This window comes from Malus sylvestris, chromosome 13, assembly GCF_916048215.2.
Source record: "Malus sylvestris chromosome 13, drMalSylv7.2, whole genome shotgun sequence".
In the NCBI taxonomy this organism is placed as follows: Eukaryota; Viridiplantae; Streptophyta; class Magnoliopsida; order Rosales; family Rosaceae; genus Malus; species Malus sylvestris.
The window spans coordinates 10415457-10432419 of NC_062272.1; the positions used below are offsets into that span (position 1 = coordinate 10415457).

Below are 16963 nucleotides of genomic sequence, written 5' to 3' on the forward strand. Positions count from 1 at the left end.
TCAAACTCCTACATGGGAAGCTAAATTTCAGCTAGTTTTACAGTGATCCCCTTCTTTTCATGTATTTTTGTTATGAGGGGTTAGGTTTATATCCATCATGACTAGGTGTAACTTTTTTTTTCGTTATTAATAAAATTCCCCTCGTGTACAGTTGAGGTTTTCCAAAAAAAAATAAAATAAAGTTTTATACTGATCAACCACATTAGTGCGAAAGTTATGTAGTTAAAATAGCATATATAGTTTGAAACTCAAACTTCATATCCTTTCGTTTATCATTGCAGGTAAAACAAGATGAGTAACAAGAGATTATACAGTGGATTAAAATTTTAAAATTCTCTTATTAAGGGTATTAATATGAAGGGCCTAGCAGAGATACCATTTCCGTCCTCCAGCAGTGAATGGTTCTGATTTGCAGCAGTCAGTACCTAACTGTGAAAAGTTCTCAACCTTCCAAACATGCTTGCACTTAACAGCATCCTTGATCTTCGAGATTGACTCTCCTTTGCCAGCTCTTCTTTCTTTACAAACAAAGACCTCAGCTCCAATCACACAATTATCATCAATGACATATCCGTTGGAAGGATTAGTAAATGATGTAAGAGTGATAAGCTTATCAAATCCCGAATAATGCATCATCGCATGGAAACATTTTTCCTTTTTATTGGCATCTATGGAATACACAAGGTAAAAAATAATGATCAGAAAATGAGCAGGGAGCATTGCAATTTTCAAACAAGAAAAATTTCCGGTCTATGAATATGAAGAATTAACTTTTGAAGTAGGTAAAGAAGAGAATGCTTTGAACGATGATATATTCTTCTCAATAAGAGGAACTTATAGGTGTATAACCCTAACATAAAAGGAAAGAAAACTAATTACAAGTGATTACATGGGATTACATATCAATTAGGGATCCTACCTAAAATACAAAAGTCAACACTCCCCCTCAAGTTGGTGCATATATGTCGCTCATGCCCAACTTGTGTAAGAAACTTGAAAACTTGTGACTCGAAACAGCTTTTGTGAGGATATCTGCCAATTGATCTTCTGTTCTTATTACCGGTACTTCAATTATTTTCCCTTCCAATTTTTCTTTGATGAAGAAGCGATCAACTTCAACATGTTTTGTTCTATCATGTTGTACCGGATTATGTGCAATGTCACAAGCAGCTTTATTATCACAAAATAATTTCATGGGCTGATCATGTTGTATACCCAAATCGCTTAACAGAAGCTTAAGCCACAAAATTTCACAAATTCCTAAAGCCATACCTCTGTATTATGCTTATGCACTGGAACGGGCAACCACATTCCGTTTCTTACTTCTCCATGTAACCAAGTTACCCCCAACAAACGTAAAGTAACCTGATGTTGAGCGTCTATCATCAATGGAACATGCCCAGTCTGCATCAGTATAACCTTCAACACTAAAGTGATTATTCCTCTTAAACAAAATTCCTTTGCCCGGACTTCCCTTCAAATATCACAATATTCTCATCATGGCATTCATATGTTGTTCTCCAGGATCATGCATGTATTGACTCACTACATGATAGGAGCATATTTATGCGACTTAGTTAACATGTTTTCTTACACTTACTTATTTAGTTATTGCTTATAAGAGTGTTTTAAACCATTTTCGTATGTTTGTAGGTCCTAATAACAAAGATGGAAAGAAAAGTGCATTTTGGTGCATTTTGGAGCAATTTTGGGATGAAATGGATTGCATGCACTTGGAGACATGAGGATGGACGTTTTGGGAAGATTAGAATTCAACATTTGTGTGTAACTGTGTGACCTACAACTAACAAACATCATAGCTGCCATGTGATGGAGACAACATCATACAAGGTACATGCAAAGACACCCACATGCAAAGGCAAAGAAACACACACGACATGGAGAGAAAGTATAGTGGTTTGTGGCTGAAATGTTGAAGCAAGTGTGTGCAAATGCAAAGGGGATCTAAACATGGACAACACACGACATGTGCCAAGGAGAAACAAAGATGACAACACACACATGCAAAAAGAGACACACACATGCAAAGAATGAGTAATGGACGGCAATAGATGGATAGATCACATGGAAAGACATGGCACATGCACGAAAGGAGATGATTTCAGCCACAAGAACAAAGATGACATGGACAGCACACGGCATGGGCAGCAGGAAATAAAGAAAGAAGGAGTGGACAGCACACACACGCACAAGAGGAGTTGGCACCATCTTTCATACTTGTGCAGCAACAACTCTTGATGATTACTTCACATTCTACAATTTCAAGCAGAAAAATAGGAGAAGGAAGACGGACAGTTTGGAAGAAAAGAAAGTGGAGACATCATTCACACATGCCACATGCAAAGAAGGGAGACATCACCGATACAAACACATGCAAACTGCACGGACAGCTGGAAGTGTTTTGATTCAAATCTGCCACAAGTTGTGTCTTTTATCCTTAACCATTCACCACCATTTTTACCACCACATAAGCCTAAAATTCATATATATACAAGTGTGCAGATATTTAGTTGGTGGGGAGCAACATTCACAACAAAAATACCATCTTCATCCATTCATTTCCCTCACTTCCCACAAACACACTTTCATATCTTTGGCCGTGACCCTCATCCAAGAATTCACAAACACAATTCAGCCACATAAATCCATCCCATCCATATATCCATACACATCCTAGACACTTGTGCTACAACAAGGTGGTGAAAACAAAGGTCCTTGACATTTCAAGCTTGGAACTTTGGAGCGTTTTAGGTGTACTTCGTTCTTGCTTTCAATGTCTACTTTGTTGTTTTCTAATTTTGTTGCAATTATGAGTGGCTAAACCCCTATTTAGTTAGGGGGAAGTTTGAAGCCATGAACATGCTTGAGATTTGAATTGATTTCTTCCAATTGTAATTTGATAAGTTGTGATTGCAATTCAATTATCTATCTTATTCATAACTGATTCTTGTATGTTTATTAAGGATGCATACTTAGTTTTCATGCATGAATTAGATGCTAGAATATAAATGAGTTTCACCTAATCGTTACAAGTTTATATTCATGAGTAGTGAAGGTTGTTTATCACAATCACGTTAATTGAATTCTTGGCAATTGTATCATGCATTCATAGTTATAATTGCCTCGTCAACACTTATGATTTTCATTGAACGTAATGATCTCTGATTGTATCTCTATTATGCATTCATATAGGGGACTTTTAGAGAATGATTTGGGTTGTCGCATGCATTCATCCAATTCAATGAGTAAAGGAAAATCTGAGGGTTAATTTGTTCATCACGGTTAATCTGGGGTGTTGAGAATCATAGTTTATTGAAAAGCAATTGGAAATCGATTCATGTACAAGTGTGTCATGTATGAAGAACGGACCTCTAACTAATTCATCCATCATCCAAAATAACCAATTTCGTGGAAATCTGTTTAGTTCTAGTTTCTGTTTTGTTTTACTTTATTTTCGTCCAAAATCCAATTCCCCTTTACGTTAGTGTGTCTAATTAGTTAGAATCTGTTTTAGTTTGTGTTTTTAAGTGTTTTGAGTTTATAGAGTCTAGTTAAGTGTTTTTAAGTTTCTTTTTATAAGTCAGTTTAGTTTAGATTAGCAATCCCTCATAATCCCCAGTCCAGAACGATCCCTACTTATACATATACTACAATTGTCAAAAGATGGTTTAATTTGAGTGCTTAACTTTCATCGCATCACTACACTCATGGCATAAGCAAGGTCCGGTCTTGTGTGTGCCAAATACATCAAACGGCCTACTAACCTTTGGTATCTTCCTTTGTCAACTGGTACTTGATTAGGATCAACACTAAGCTTCGATCCTTCTTCTAAAGGTGTAGCTACTGGCTGACAAGCTGACATGCCAGTTTCGTGCAACAAATCAATAATATACTTCCTCTGAGACAAGAAAATTCCAGAACTGCTTCTTGACACCTCAATCCCTAAAAAATATTTCAGGGATCCAAGGTCCTTCATTTCAAATTCTGTAGATAGGAATCTTTGCAAGGCCACACGTTCTTCCAGATCATTACCTGTTACCACCATATCGTCTACATACACAATAAGTGCAGTAAGCTTCCCATTTTGTCTTTTCAGGAACAAAGTATGATCAGAGTTACTTTGTCTGTAACCAAATGCTCTCATAGATTTTGTGAATCTTCCGAACCATGCTCAAGGGGACTGCTTCAAGCCATACAAGGATTTCTTCAACCAGCACACTTTTCTTTTGTATTTATCTGGAGCATTACATCCCGGTGGAATATCCATATAAATCTCTTCTGTCAAGTCTCCATGCAAGAAGGCGTTCTTCACATCGAACTGTTATAAGGGCCAATTAAGATTTGCAGCCAAGGACAACAAAACACGAACTGTGTTGATCTTGGCTACAGGTGCAAATGTATCTGTGTAGTCGATTCCATATTTTTGAGTGTATCATTTTGCTACCAGTCTTGCCTTGAAACGATCCACCGTCCCATCTGCTTTGTATTTCACAGTATAGACCCATTTGCATCCCACAGGTTTCTTGCCAACTGGCAAATCTGTGATCTCCCAAGTAGCATTCTTCTTCAAAGACTTCAACTCTTCATTCATTGCTACTTGCCAACGTGGATCAGTTAAAGCCTCCTACACACTGTTAGGAATAGATACAGTAGATAATTGATCCACAAACGACTTATTTGATTCTGACAGGTAACTGGTAGACACATAATTACTTAACGGGTATAACACATTAGACTCAGGGTTGGGCTTACTCACCGGATACCTAGTTTTGCATTTAGGGTCGGCTTCATAAGTAAGTTTAGGAATACCTCGGTTGACACGATCAGGGAGACGACGTGGTGGTGGTGCATCCGGGATCAAAGACGATTGATTATGGTTATTGGGACTCAAGATCGACTGTGAGGTAGCTGGGGACACAGGGTTGTTCGGTGGTGAGAAAACTGGCAGTGAGTTATCAGGCAGTAAGTTATCTGGCGATGTCGACTCGTCCCTTTCAAGGTTTTCAACATTGTTTCCATGTGAATGATCACCACTTGTCTCCAAGACATTACCCATTAATTCCAATTCATTCACATCATTATTTTCGTGTGAATGATCACCACTTATTTCCAAGACATCACCACTTAAATCCAATTCATTCACATCATTATTTTCGTGTGAATGATCACCACTTATTTCCAAGACATCACCACTTAAATCCAAATCATTCACTCTATCTATATCTGGAATAGTATAATCAAGAGTTTGAACTTCTTTCTAATTCTCCCCCTGAAGTGAAGACTCGGGATTGGCAAAGTACATAGCATTCTCATGAAACGCAACATCCATAGTGACAAACAACTTATTCGTCGGTGGGTGATAACAACGGTATCCTTTCTGCCTTGATGCATACCCCACAAACACACATCGTAAGGCTCGAGGTTCAAGCTTACTTCGCTGTTGTTTAGGAAGATGAACGAAGGCCACACAACCAAACACATGAGGTGGAAGATTAGGGACTGCAGGAGCATCAACATGTGAAAAAAGGGCCTGAAGGGGTGTCTGAAAATCAACCGATCGGGATGGAACACAATTAATGAGATACGCAGCTGAGGTGAGAGCTTCTCCCCAATAGGATAACGGAAGACGAGCCTCGAGTAAAGAAGCACGAACAACCTCCAGAAGTTGACGGTTCTTGCGTTCGGCAACCCCATTTTGTTGTGGAGTATATGGACATGTAGTTTGATGAACAATACCATGATGATCAAGAAAAGCACAAAGTTCAAAGTTTACATATTCGCCACCATTGCCACTCCTAAGAACCTGTATTTGTGACTTATATTGTACTTGTACCATTTTGTAAAACCGCTGAAACAAAGACGTAACTTCACTTTTGGACTTCATCAAACAAACCCAAGTCATATGTGTGCAGTCATCAATAAAAGTAACAAACCAATGAGCACCACCAAGTGTAGCAATTTTAGATGGTCCCCAAACATCAGAATGAATTATCATAAACGGGATTGAACTTTTATTCAAACTAGGTGGAAACGAAGTACGATGACTTTTAGCCATTTCACAAACACCACATTTAAAGCTAGAAATGTCATGCTTAACAAATAGGCTAGGAAACAACCTTTGTAAATAGCCGAAAGAAGCATGTCCAAGTCGACGATGCCACAACCAAACCTCTGAAGCTTTATCCCTCTCCCTATGAGATCCTCCCACGGCAAGAGCTTGAGTCAAATTTCGAGAACTGTTCGATGTCAGCTCCAAGCAGTAGAGCTTTCCCCTTCGAATACCATAACCAATCGTCTTACGAGTCCGAATATCCTTAAAACACAAAAAGAAGGCCAAAAAATAACAAGGCAATGTAAGGCGACAGTTATTTGAGCAACAGATAATAAATTATAGTCAAGGGAAGGAACAACAAGTACGGAGTCAAGATGCAGGGTATCAGAGAGGGAGACATCGCCTTCCCCAATAATGGGGACAACATTACCATTGGCAACACTAACTATAGTATTGGTGGATGGTTTGAGGGTTTGCACCTGTTTAGAATCACAAGTCATATGTTCAGTAGCACCAGAATCAATTATCCATGTATTATTCATAACAGATGCAGAAACTTTGAAAGCCTTACCATCATTACCGGTATGGTCAGACTCTACCTGAGCTTCGGCAACCAAAGCACGTGATTTGAACTGGTCACAATTGATCCTACTTTCTTGTAGACAGGGACTATAGGATTCCGACCGACAAGTATCGGCAATGATCATATGACTTGTGATTACCATCGGCAATGATCGCAAACCTAGTGCTGCTGAGAACAATTTCAGCGGGAGTGGCTCCACAACAATGGGTAAAAGAAACTGGGTTGGTTCGTAGACGGATTCGAGAGTTTCGTCCCTTGCAGCAGCAAGATTTCTGGGTTGGGTTTCAATTTGTGGGTACGTGATGCAGCAGTGGGTCGTGGCGAGTGGATGTAAGGATCGGTACGATGAACTTTGGTCAGCAACGACGGAGTCGCTCGCTGGTAGGACGGACACTCTACACAACTGGCTGCGTGATTGGTGGTTGTCGATGGACTCGAATCAGCAACGACGGCGTTGCTCGCTGATTTCAAGGTGCGTAGCACAATTGGCTACACGGCATCAAAATTGTGAACAATGTTGTGAATATATTTTTTCCTTTCAATTTTCCTTAACCTGGCTCTGGTGCCAAGAAGAGAATGCTTTGATTGATGATATATTCTTCTCAATAAGAGGAACTTATAGGTGTACAACCCTAACATAAAAGGAAAGAAAACTAATTACAAGTGATTACATGGGATTACATATCAATTAGGGATCCTACCTAAAATACAAAAGTCAACAGGTAATATGTACCTTGAAGAACCAGGAACATGCCTTTATTCTGATCAAGCAAAAAGAACCTGAAATCAACATATACTTCATATCCAGTCTGTAGTGAATCAGCTCCAACCATTTCCAAGTAAACAGATATGTGGTCTTCCACATTTTTCTTCTTATTTCCATTCGGGTAAAACACTAGCTTTCCTGAGAGCAAACATACAGTATGGCTAACATTTTATTTTTACCAGTTTACATGCACAGCACAAGATATACGAAACACATTATTGCATTACAAAAAAAAAAAAAAATATTTCATAGAACTAATGTCAGATAGTGAGAGACAAACATAAGTTTGCAGAAGACATAATGAGGGATTTACCATTTGTATCCTCCAGCTTCAAATTCTCCCGACTCATATTCGTCAGCTGAAGTTTTGGTTAGCACTGAAAACGACCGGATTTTTAGAGCATAATGAGTTGGATGTGAATCTGAAAATGATGTCGAAAACCCTGAAACAAAATATAGTGTTAATGCAAGCACATATTGTCTAGACTAAAACCGGTAACATAAAGCAGATAAAGTATTTAACCATTTTGTTGAAAGAGATAACAAGCCATGGCAATAAAATTGAAATTGGTTAACAAACTGTTAAGGCTAAACAATTATCTTTTGCGTCAAGAAGGTCTTACCTATATATAATGTCATTAGAGAAGGAATTTAGTGTAGAGATTTTTCAGTGTGTCCGGAACACAGGATGGTACGTCACATGTCATAATGCAAAAAACTTTCCACCAATTGTAAAATGACATATAGCATATCACCCCGCGTTTTGGGCAAATTGAAAAATCTCTATATGCAACAAGCTTCCTGCACATTGGATGAAATATGTCTTTTCATCTTTGTACTGTACTAAGTTTAATAAACTCGGTGTGCAATCTCTTTCTTTTCCAATTCATTAAAAAAATAAGTAACTACTCAGTGGCTTCATACATTGTGCCATTGAGGATACCGTGGATTTGGTAAAATTTGAAAGTGAAAAGATTGTATAAATGAATACGCGTACGCTTTAATCTTCAAACCATACAAAGGTCTTTCTTCAAGTTCCCACACAAATCAGTTCTTCTTCCCAAGCACAATGAGGCAATATTCATGTCCATTAAAATGAAAATTTGAAAGTTTGAATTAGCTACACAGCTTGAACCCAAGGCCCTGAACTAGTTATAATCTAGGCACTGCTTTACGATAATAGAAGAATACGAAAAGGTTCTCAGTTACTGCTGTTGCGAGAATAGATTTAGGCAAAACTTTGCAGCTGCTCTATTGAGAAATATTGGAAGCCAATTTCAACTTTTTCTTTTTTGCTTTTAACTTTTACTTTTGCTTTGCTGTCAACTTTTTCTTTTTATTTTTCTTCTTTTTTCTTTACTCATACTTCTCACTTTAATGAAAAGGTACGAGAATTTAATACCTAAGTTAAGATATTATTAAAGTTGTCACGCTCCTGTCCTGAGATATGATAAAAATTAAACCAATAGTTCAACAACATAGGATCTTTTCATTTTACTTTGTTGTTGCACCTAACCTCAGGGTTAGATTGCCTACATACCCTGTGAAAGAATCAAGCCAATCGTAATTCATCATTTTGTTAAGCTCTAAAAATCTTTTATTTGCAATGACTTCCAAAAACTCTCACGACATTGTCTAGCATGAAAACATAGAGTTCCAGACAACTCACAATTTTACAATCAATAACAAATAACATTTCAATAACATCCATGTCGCGCATGATTTTCGCCTATGCGTTCATGGAATTGAGCTCTATTCGAAAATACTAATAGTGACCCCGAAGGCATTACGACTTTTAACAACTAATTACGAGAAGTTGAACTTTGTAACTCTAAAAGTAATGAAAATTAAATTGAATTTCTGGAAATACGAAATACGAAGTATTTGAGTAGTCAAACCCGAGGACAGGATTTCACATGCTCCCCCATATAGAAATTTCATCCTTGAAATTTTCAGTACCTTTCACAGTTCAAACTGTTCCTAGAATTATTTAACATCAAGTTCGACAATACATGTCATTATATGCTCAGATCCCGAGACATGACCAAAAACAAACCAATAGTTCAACCACATATGAACTTTTCATTTATTTTGTGGCTACACCTAACCTTAGGGTTAGAATGTCAAGCTAATCGTACATTGTTGGAGTTTGAATGTGGACGAAAACTAGTGAAAGCTATCGTGGAAGCCAAGGGTGGCCCAAATAGTCGTTGCTTTGCCGCAATCTCTTCGATGGCTGGTCTGATGTTTGGGTTTTGTAGCCCAGACCCAAGTGAGTGTCTTGGTGGTAGATGAGATGGAAGATCATCGGCCGCGAAGCTTGAGAAAAAATGGCGGCTTCAAACTGCCACGAATTGAAACCAAACGAAACAAAGGTTGGTGGATTGTGATCGTGAGAAGGAGACGAACCGAATGGTGGTGGTAGCGACAATTTTGGTCGTTGGATCTGTCGGGAAATAGTGCTTGAAAAGCTGCCCAGTGACTGAGTCGTGTGAAACCCCATCCTTATTTTTTTTACGTATTTTTTAATTTTATCGAACGTATGAAATTACCAAATTGCCCTTGAAGCATGAACGTTGACTTTACGTTTCGAAACATCAAACATTTTTTAGATATTTCACTTTTGTCTTTAGTGGCCTTAAATTGCGAGCCAATGAGACCCACTTTGGATCCTTGTCCCCTTGTTTATTACCCTTAGGCAAAAATAATTTGTTTCTTATTAATAGAGTTCTAACTTCTCGGACTTTCAAATCCTGTCTCATGTCATCCGACATTTGCTCCTTCAAACTCGCACATTACTGATCAAACTCTTGGGTTTCTTACTCGAAATCTACCGATACAGGTTTGACTTAGAAGTGAGCTGACAATACTCACTGTGGATTGGGTGCAAAAGCAAAGACAATTTCTCGAAAAGAAAATAATAGTGGGACATGGATAGCTCGGAAGGAGGTAAGATGTCCCTAGGATTTCTAACTAAGAGCATCAGCTACAACATTTGCCTGACCAAGATGATACTCAAAAGTGCAATCAAAATCACCGATGATTTCTATCCACCTCTTCTGTCTTAAGCTCAACCCCTTTCTAGGTGAAAACACACTACCACTTCTTTGGTCAGAAAGGATGCAACACTTCTTGCTGTAGAGAAAATGTCACCAGATTTTATAACAAGGGAAATTGTTACCGGCTCTAGGTCATGAATAGGATAATTCTCTCCGTGAGGTTAGAGATGTCCGAGAGTATAGGCGATGACCTTCCCATGCTACATCAGAAAACAACCACAAATTTGACAAGGATGCAAAACAAGAGACTTTAAAACTCACCACCAACATCAAGAAAAACAGGGACGGGAGCATGAGCAAGACAATGTTCCAAACACCACAAAGTTCTGTTCCCAACTTTCATCCCACATAAATTTCTACAAAGAAAGGGTGTCATTAGGTTTTCAAGTAAAGCGGTAACCATTGGCTCAAGGTCGTAGATAGGATGGTTCACTTCATGCGATTCCAACCGTCAAGAGGCACACGCGTTACTCAGTTATGATGCATCAGCGTGCAGCTAAACATTCAATAGAACATCACCGTAGAATTTGAAATTTATCGATGTCATCAAACAGTGAAAGAACAATGATCAAGTGAGACAATACTTCAGTTGTCAGAAACTTCGTTCACCTTCAACATCTCAAACAAAATTGACTTGTTTCTTAGCCAAAAAGGAAATAGGGATATGCTTAAAGAATCGTTAAGAACTACCAATAAAATTTGACAAGACCAAAGATATTTCGTAACATAAAAACTTCGTTATAACTCCAAATTCGAATCCATTCACGCCCACGCGTTAGTGGCACACCCCGACTCGAAATGCCCACTTGGACTTCGAATCGAGCTGTGCTAGCTGACACCTGGAAGGTGACGAAGCCATAAAGTGTAGTGTAGTGGAAAATGTGAATAAATTTAAACCTAAAAGTGCTTAAATATAAAAGTGCGATGTGAGCGGGAATGAACCTGTTTCATACGTAATGTCAAAGCAGAAGTACAATATAGTAAGATAAGGTGAGAATTATACCTTTACGGGTAATCGTCTACACCAAGATTTGCCAAGAATCCTCGTCAATACAAAAGTTCAGCTACTAAAACCTGGGGGGGGGGCGAAAAATAAGGGTGAGTGGGCCTAACAATAAAGTTTTATAAAAACCTTTTGAAAACGTTATAACCCCTCGCCGTAAAACATGTATAGTTTCCAGAAAAATCATACTACGTATAAGTATGAAATCAAATGCAAATCAACAATAATTCCAGAAATATGCCAATCACAATATCTCAACAGTAGCATAATAAAATCAGATGCTCATCAATTTATGCTAGCACACTAGTTAGAGTCGCCTAATGCAACTTGTACGACTGGATTGATGCTCATCAATCTATACTAGCACACAAGTCGGAGTTGCCTAATGCAACATGACAGGACTGGGTGTAATCATAATATATGATATAGTGCTAAAATCACGTGAAGACTAGTGCTAGTCGCGGTCACATACGAGTTGGAGTTGCCTATTGCAACCTCTACGACAAGATGTCAGAGTTGCCTAATTCAACATGTACGACATGATTGGCACTTACTTGGATCCAAGGCGAGCATGCGATGTAGATGTGAACATACATGTGAAAGACTGGCCCTGGCCTTGGGCGAGCACTAACACCGGGTGCAACAATAATGAGTAGACTATTATATAGGACAGAACCAAGGGTATTGAGGAGAGGGGAATAGATAACTTGGGATTTGCTCAACCAGGGGCAACGGAGCTAGTTCACGTTGCTAATCGTGGATTCGCTCACACGACCAAGCTAAATGCTTGATTAGGGAAGGAGAAATCACTCACTTCAATTACACAAAGCAAAATATATTTTAATTCATTCCTTGTAGGTTTGAAGCTTCTCCATTTGCCTTATGCTTGGAGTACTTTGAAAGATCCTTGTAGCATCCAAAAGATGAAGAGTAGTAACAATTTACCACCTGATGCATGGAAGGCTCGTTGTCATTAACTTCATTCACAAAATGATTATTGGCTTCATCTTCATCAACGTACTCATCGTAAATTGGTGGTGAATTCCAATCGACGAAACTAATCTCTTCAATGATGTGATCTTGAAACAGATTGATAATCATAGCCATGATCTTTAACTACAGCGAAAAACCTGCTTTGATACCACTTGATGCAGGACAGAACCAAGGGAATCGAAGAGAAGGGAATAGATAGCCCAGGATTTGCTCAACTAGGGGCAACGGAGCTAGCTCATGTCGCTAATCGTGGATTCGCTCACACGACCAAGCCAAATGCTTGATTTTAGAAGGAGAAATCACTCACTTCAATTGCACAAAGCAAAATATATTTTAATTCATCAAGTCTGGCCCCAAATGCTTTTGATACATTAATATTTAAAGGAACTCAAGATAAAGGAACATAAATATACTACAACTTCCTAAGAAACTCTCTAAAAATGACCTAACAAGTTCCTATGTCATTAAAATACACAACCTTATTATTTCAATGCATACTACTATTGGTCTTCAACTTGTTTTCTTCAAGGTCTGCCTCCCGCATCAAACAACATAAATATAATCATGCCATAACGATTCAATAATTCTAATCAACATAATATCATTCATAACCTTAGGTATAATCATGGCATCAACAAACATACGCATACCTATGCATCCCGTAGGATTTATGATCACTTTATAATTTTCCGTTATTTTGCTAATTCTTATAAGCATTAGTCTAAGCTAGGCATACGCGGTAAATTCTCTTTTAATGTAAAAATGGAAACTAACAAATATGTATATACTATATAAAAGAAAGGGTAAATTACACAAAACTACCTCAACTATGGGTCGAATGAAACGTTCATACCTCATTTTTTTAAAATGACAATGTCATACCTCATTTTACGAATTTGTGACAATGTCAGACCTCCATCAGCTTTTCTATTAATTTCTCTGTTAAGTGCTGACGTGGCAAAAGACGGAGTCCACTCACTAATCCAATTGGATTAAAAAATAATTAAATATTATAAAATTAAAAATTAAGAATAAAAAAACAAAAAAAATTCAAAATGGCCTAGGGGTGCGGGCCTCCCTTTTCCTCCACCCACACCAACCTTCTTCTTCTCTTCAACAGCCTCTTCAACTCCTCTAAACTTGTGTAGGTCTTCCTCCCCATGACGCCTCCACCATTGTTGTACCTCTTATCTCCCGTGATCGTCGATTTACTCCCCCTTGAATTTGACAGAACCCTATGAAATCCCATTCCCATATTTCACTATTATAATCTACGTATTTGTACTATTGAGATTTTATATTATTTCTCGAGAATTTATTTTAAATTGTTTGGATTTAGATTTTAATTAAACTAGTTACAAAGAGTGAAGTTTGGAAAATAATTATTTAAAATTCGTTGACCTTTTGAGGTCACAAGTAACATTTTCGAATAGGTCTCAAAGCCATGAGAGTATAGGCGAAAACCGTTTGCGAGTCCGAGTTATAACGGTATAGTTATGGGCGTTTGAAGTTGTGATACTATAGATTTTAAAAATTATTTAGACTCCCACTTTGTGGGAAAGAGAACCATTGATATTTTTAAAAGGTTAAGAGCTGCCAAATCAGGAGAAGGGGGGATGAAGGGAAAGGAGAGAAAGAGAAGAAGGGAAAAGAGGTCGGGTCGAACGGACTCGTGAGCCTCGGCCACCCATTCGACTTTTCCGACGGTTTTTCCACTGAATTGCACCAAAAAATCAATTGAAAACTTCCCCACAACCTTCCTTCTTCCTCTTGCACCTCAAAAATCAAGGGTTTTGGCCTTGAAAATGGGTGAATCCTCACGGTAGGGTACGGTGGTGTTGTGTTCGAATCACCCAAATCCGAAATGATTTCATCAAATTGCCACCACCATTAGACTCCTCTTGAAGCCTGGAACAAACCCCAAGTAATGGTTGAGGCGTCGGAGTAGCTTTGGAGTCGAATCAAGAACACCCAAATTCAAGGGTTTTCAGCGGGTTTGAGTGAAATTGAAGTATTTCTCGGCCAAATTAAACTTGGCCACAGGTATAAAGTTTGCTCTACTCTTTGAGATCTTCATTTTTGTAATTTTTGGTAATTTTTAAAAATAGTTGAATTTTCCGGCAAGTCAAGGCGGCCTGGCCAGTGGGCCGACGAGGTCCTTTTAAGTTCAATTAGATGCCCTGACTTCATAATTGATATCCTTATGATATGGTTTGATTGTTTGAACCTAATTTCATTATGATACGTGGTTAGGTCAAAAATATGATTCGACGATCCGACCGTTAGATTGTCACCAAACCTTAATGCACGATAGAACATAATATTTTTGGATCATAGAAACTTACGGATCAAGAATCCGACGTACGGATCTTCCCTAATTGGATTTCTAAGTTTGTAAAATTAAATGTCGACCGCCACTTGAATTTTGAAATTGGCGGAGATCCGACCGTCGGATCGTGTTAAGATTTTAGTATGTTATTATTTGAGCATAATGTAGACTTTGGAAAGTTACAGATCCGAAATCCAATCTGTGGATCTTCCGGATTGAATTGTGGACCCTACCCTTGACCGAAAGTTGACTTTTGGTCAACATGTCTCGAAACATCCTAATTACTAAAATTAATACTACGGGGGACTAAGTGAAGTCTAGTGGGCCTACATTGGTTAGAGAGTGACTTGAATATATGTGATATGATTATTACCTTAATTTCCTATGTTAGTATCCTTTGTGAAGATGAATTGGTTTTATAAATGTAATTTCTATTGAAATGTGATTTTTGTATATTTAGCCATAGGCCTATGATTATTAAACATGATTTGGCTTGGTACTGATGATGGTTGTGGCATATGTGAGTTAAATTATCTTTTTAGTAATGTGATTCTTGTGTATGATTATTTTTATGATAATGTGATCCTAGAATCCTATTAGAAGTGTATTGTAGCACTTATATGCTTGGGTGACATATTAGTGGTGGCCTTGAGAAGTTGGTGGTGTAGATGATTACGTTGTAACTCATAGGGGTTGAGATGTGGATAAGTTGAGGTGTTGAATTTACTACACCATGTAGTACTTGTACATTGGTGGTCCAGCTTGGTATATCCGCGTTGGGGGACCATATGCATTCTAGAAGTGAGGAGGATTAGTTGTACTTGGTACATTTGATGGGGGAATCATATGCTTGTTTGGATTATGTTGAGTGATGTTCCGGAATCGTATCCTAGTTAGGATTCCGTTGAGTGGTCCAGAATTCCTTTGGTGTCTTGTCTTGGTCCCTTGGATTTGTTTCAGCTTCAGAGATGTAGGCTTCAGCCGGACTGTGTCGCTCTAGCCCTACTTTTCATGGTGTTGTATGAGATTATGATTATGAGTTGTTGTGATTTGTTTCAGACGAACCGTTGGATGTCTGGGTAACTCCTTCGGAGTTGTTAGAGTTCCTTGGTTAAATTTGTAAAATGATATGTTACTGCATTCATTGATTAAACAATTAAATGCTAAGCTCACGTATCTTTGATTCATGATTAATTAATTGATGTGATTGTGGAATGACGTTGGGTATGATTGAGATTATTATGATTAGAGTAATTGATTAATGTGACTTGAGAATAACATTGTGCTTCGTTGGTTCTTTGATATATTACATACTATGATTGCGGTATTATGTGAGACAGAGTGATATATATGATGGAGGAATTGGAAAGTATATGTGTGAGAATGGGTTACATGCGTGTATGAAAGATGATAATTGTTGTTTGACCTAAGGTTGATGTGTAATATGGTGCATTATGATTTTTCTGTTTGAAGTATTTTACGGAAAGAGTAGAGTTGATGATTGGTGAACTACGAATGGCTTGATCCCTTTTGAGGGTACGTAGGCAGTCTAACGAAGAAGTTAGATGTAGCCATAAAGTATACGAAAAATTATTATGCATATGGATCTTGAAGGATATTTTGTATATATTTAGGAGGCGAGGTATGATAGATATACGGGTATTTGGTGACGTCACATGTTGATCCTGAACGTATGTTGGGATCGGGGCGTGACAAACCCCATCCGTCGCTTTCGCCCAACTATTTTGCCAGCAGAGTCATCTTCTGCATCGACGGTGGTTTGCGGTTCTCTTTCCACAACACGGCTGAGAAATCAGGCATCGATTAAGCGAGAACGGAAGACCATTTTTGTGAATTGGTCAGATGGGTCTGAAATTTGACTTGTTTTTTCAATGGGGTTAGCTTCGATTCGGGTTCTTTGGACTCCTCTTGGCTCATGTACTTCCTCATTAGTCGTGATTCTCTGAGTTCCACGTAGGCTCTGTATTTGGGTCCTATCTCCATGGAGTAGCTCTCGATGGCGAACCTTATGGGGACTGGATGCTAATCTGGGTTAGGGTTCTGTGAGAGAATTAAAGCGATGGGGTCGAGGGCTTCTGTTTGAAAATGGGGAATTAGGGTTAGGGTTTGGGTTCGAAAAGGAGGTGGGTTGGGGAA

At 38.3% G+C, this 16963-nt stretch overlaps 1 protein-coding gene across 1 annotated transcript; it reads right to left on the bottom strand.

The window, feature by feature from the left end:
• Window positions 1-254: 254 nt before the first annotated feature.
• On the bottom strand, window positions 255-13732 carry LOC126595234 (uncharacterized). Its single transcript, XM_050261600.1, has 5 exons — window positions 13578-13732; window positions 13391-13455; window positions 7736-7865; window positions 7390-7583; window positions 255-668 (listed from the first exon to the last, which is right to left on the bottom strand). Exons 1-5 carry the CDS (start codon window positions 13730-13732, stop codon window positions 364-366), a joined length of 849 nt encoding a protein of 282 aa, XP_050117557.1. The 3' UTR covers window positions 255-363.
• Between the last annotated feature and the right edge of the window lie 3231 nt (window positions 13733-16963).

Coding starts and splice junctions, on each gene's coding strand:
- LOC126595234 (XM_050261600.1), bottom strand. CDS start 13,732: ATGGGAATGGGATTTCATAGGGTTCTGTCAAATTCAAGGGGGAGTAAA. Junction 7,584..7,735: donor GAAGCTGGAGGATACAAATG/GTAAATCCCTCA, acceptor ATAAAATGTTAG/CCATACTGTATGTTTGCTCT. Junction 669..7,389: donor CATGTTCCTGGTTCTTCAAG/GTACATATTACC, acceptor TGTATTCCATAG/ATGCCAATAAAAAGGAAAAA.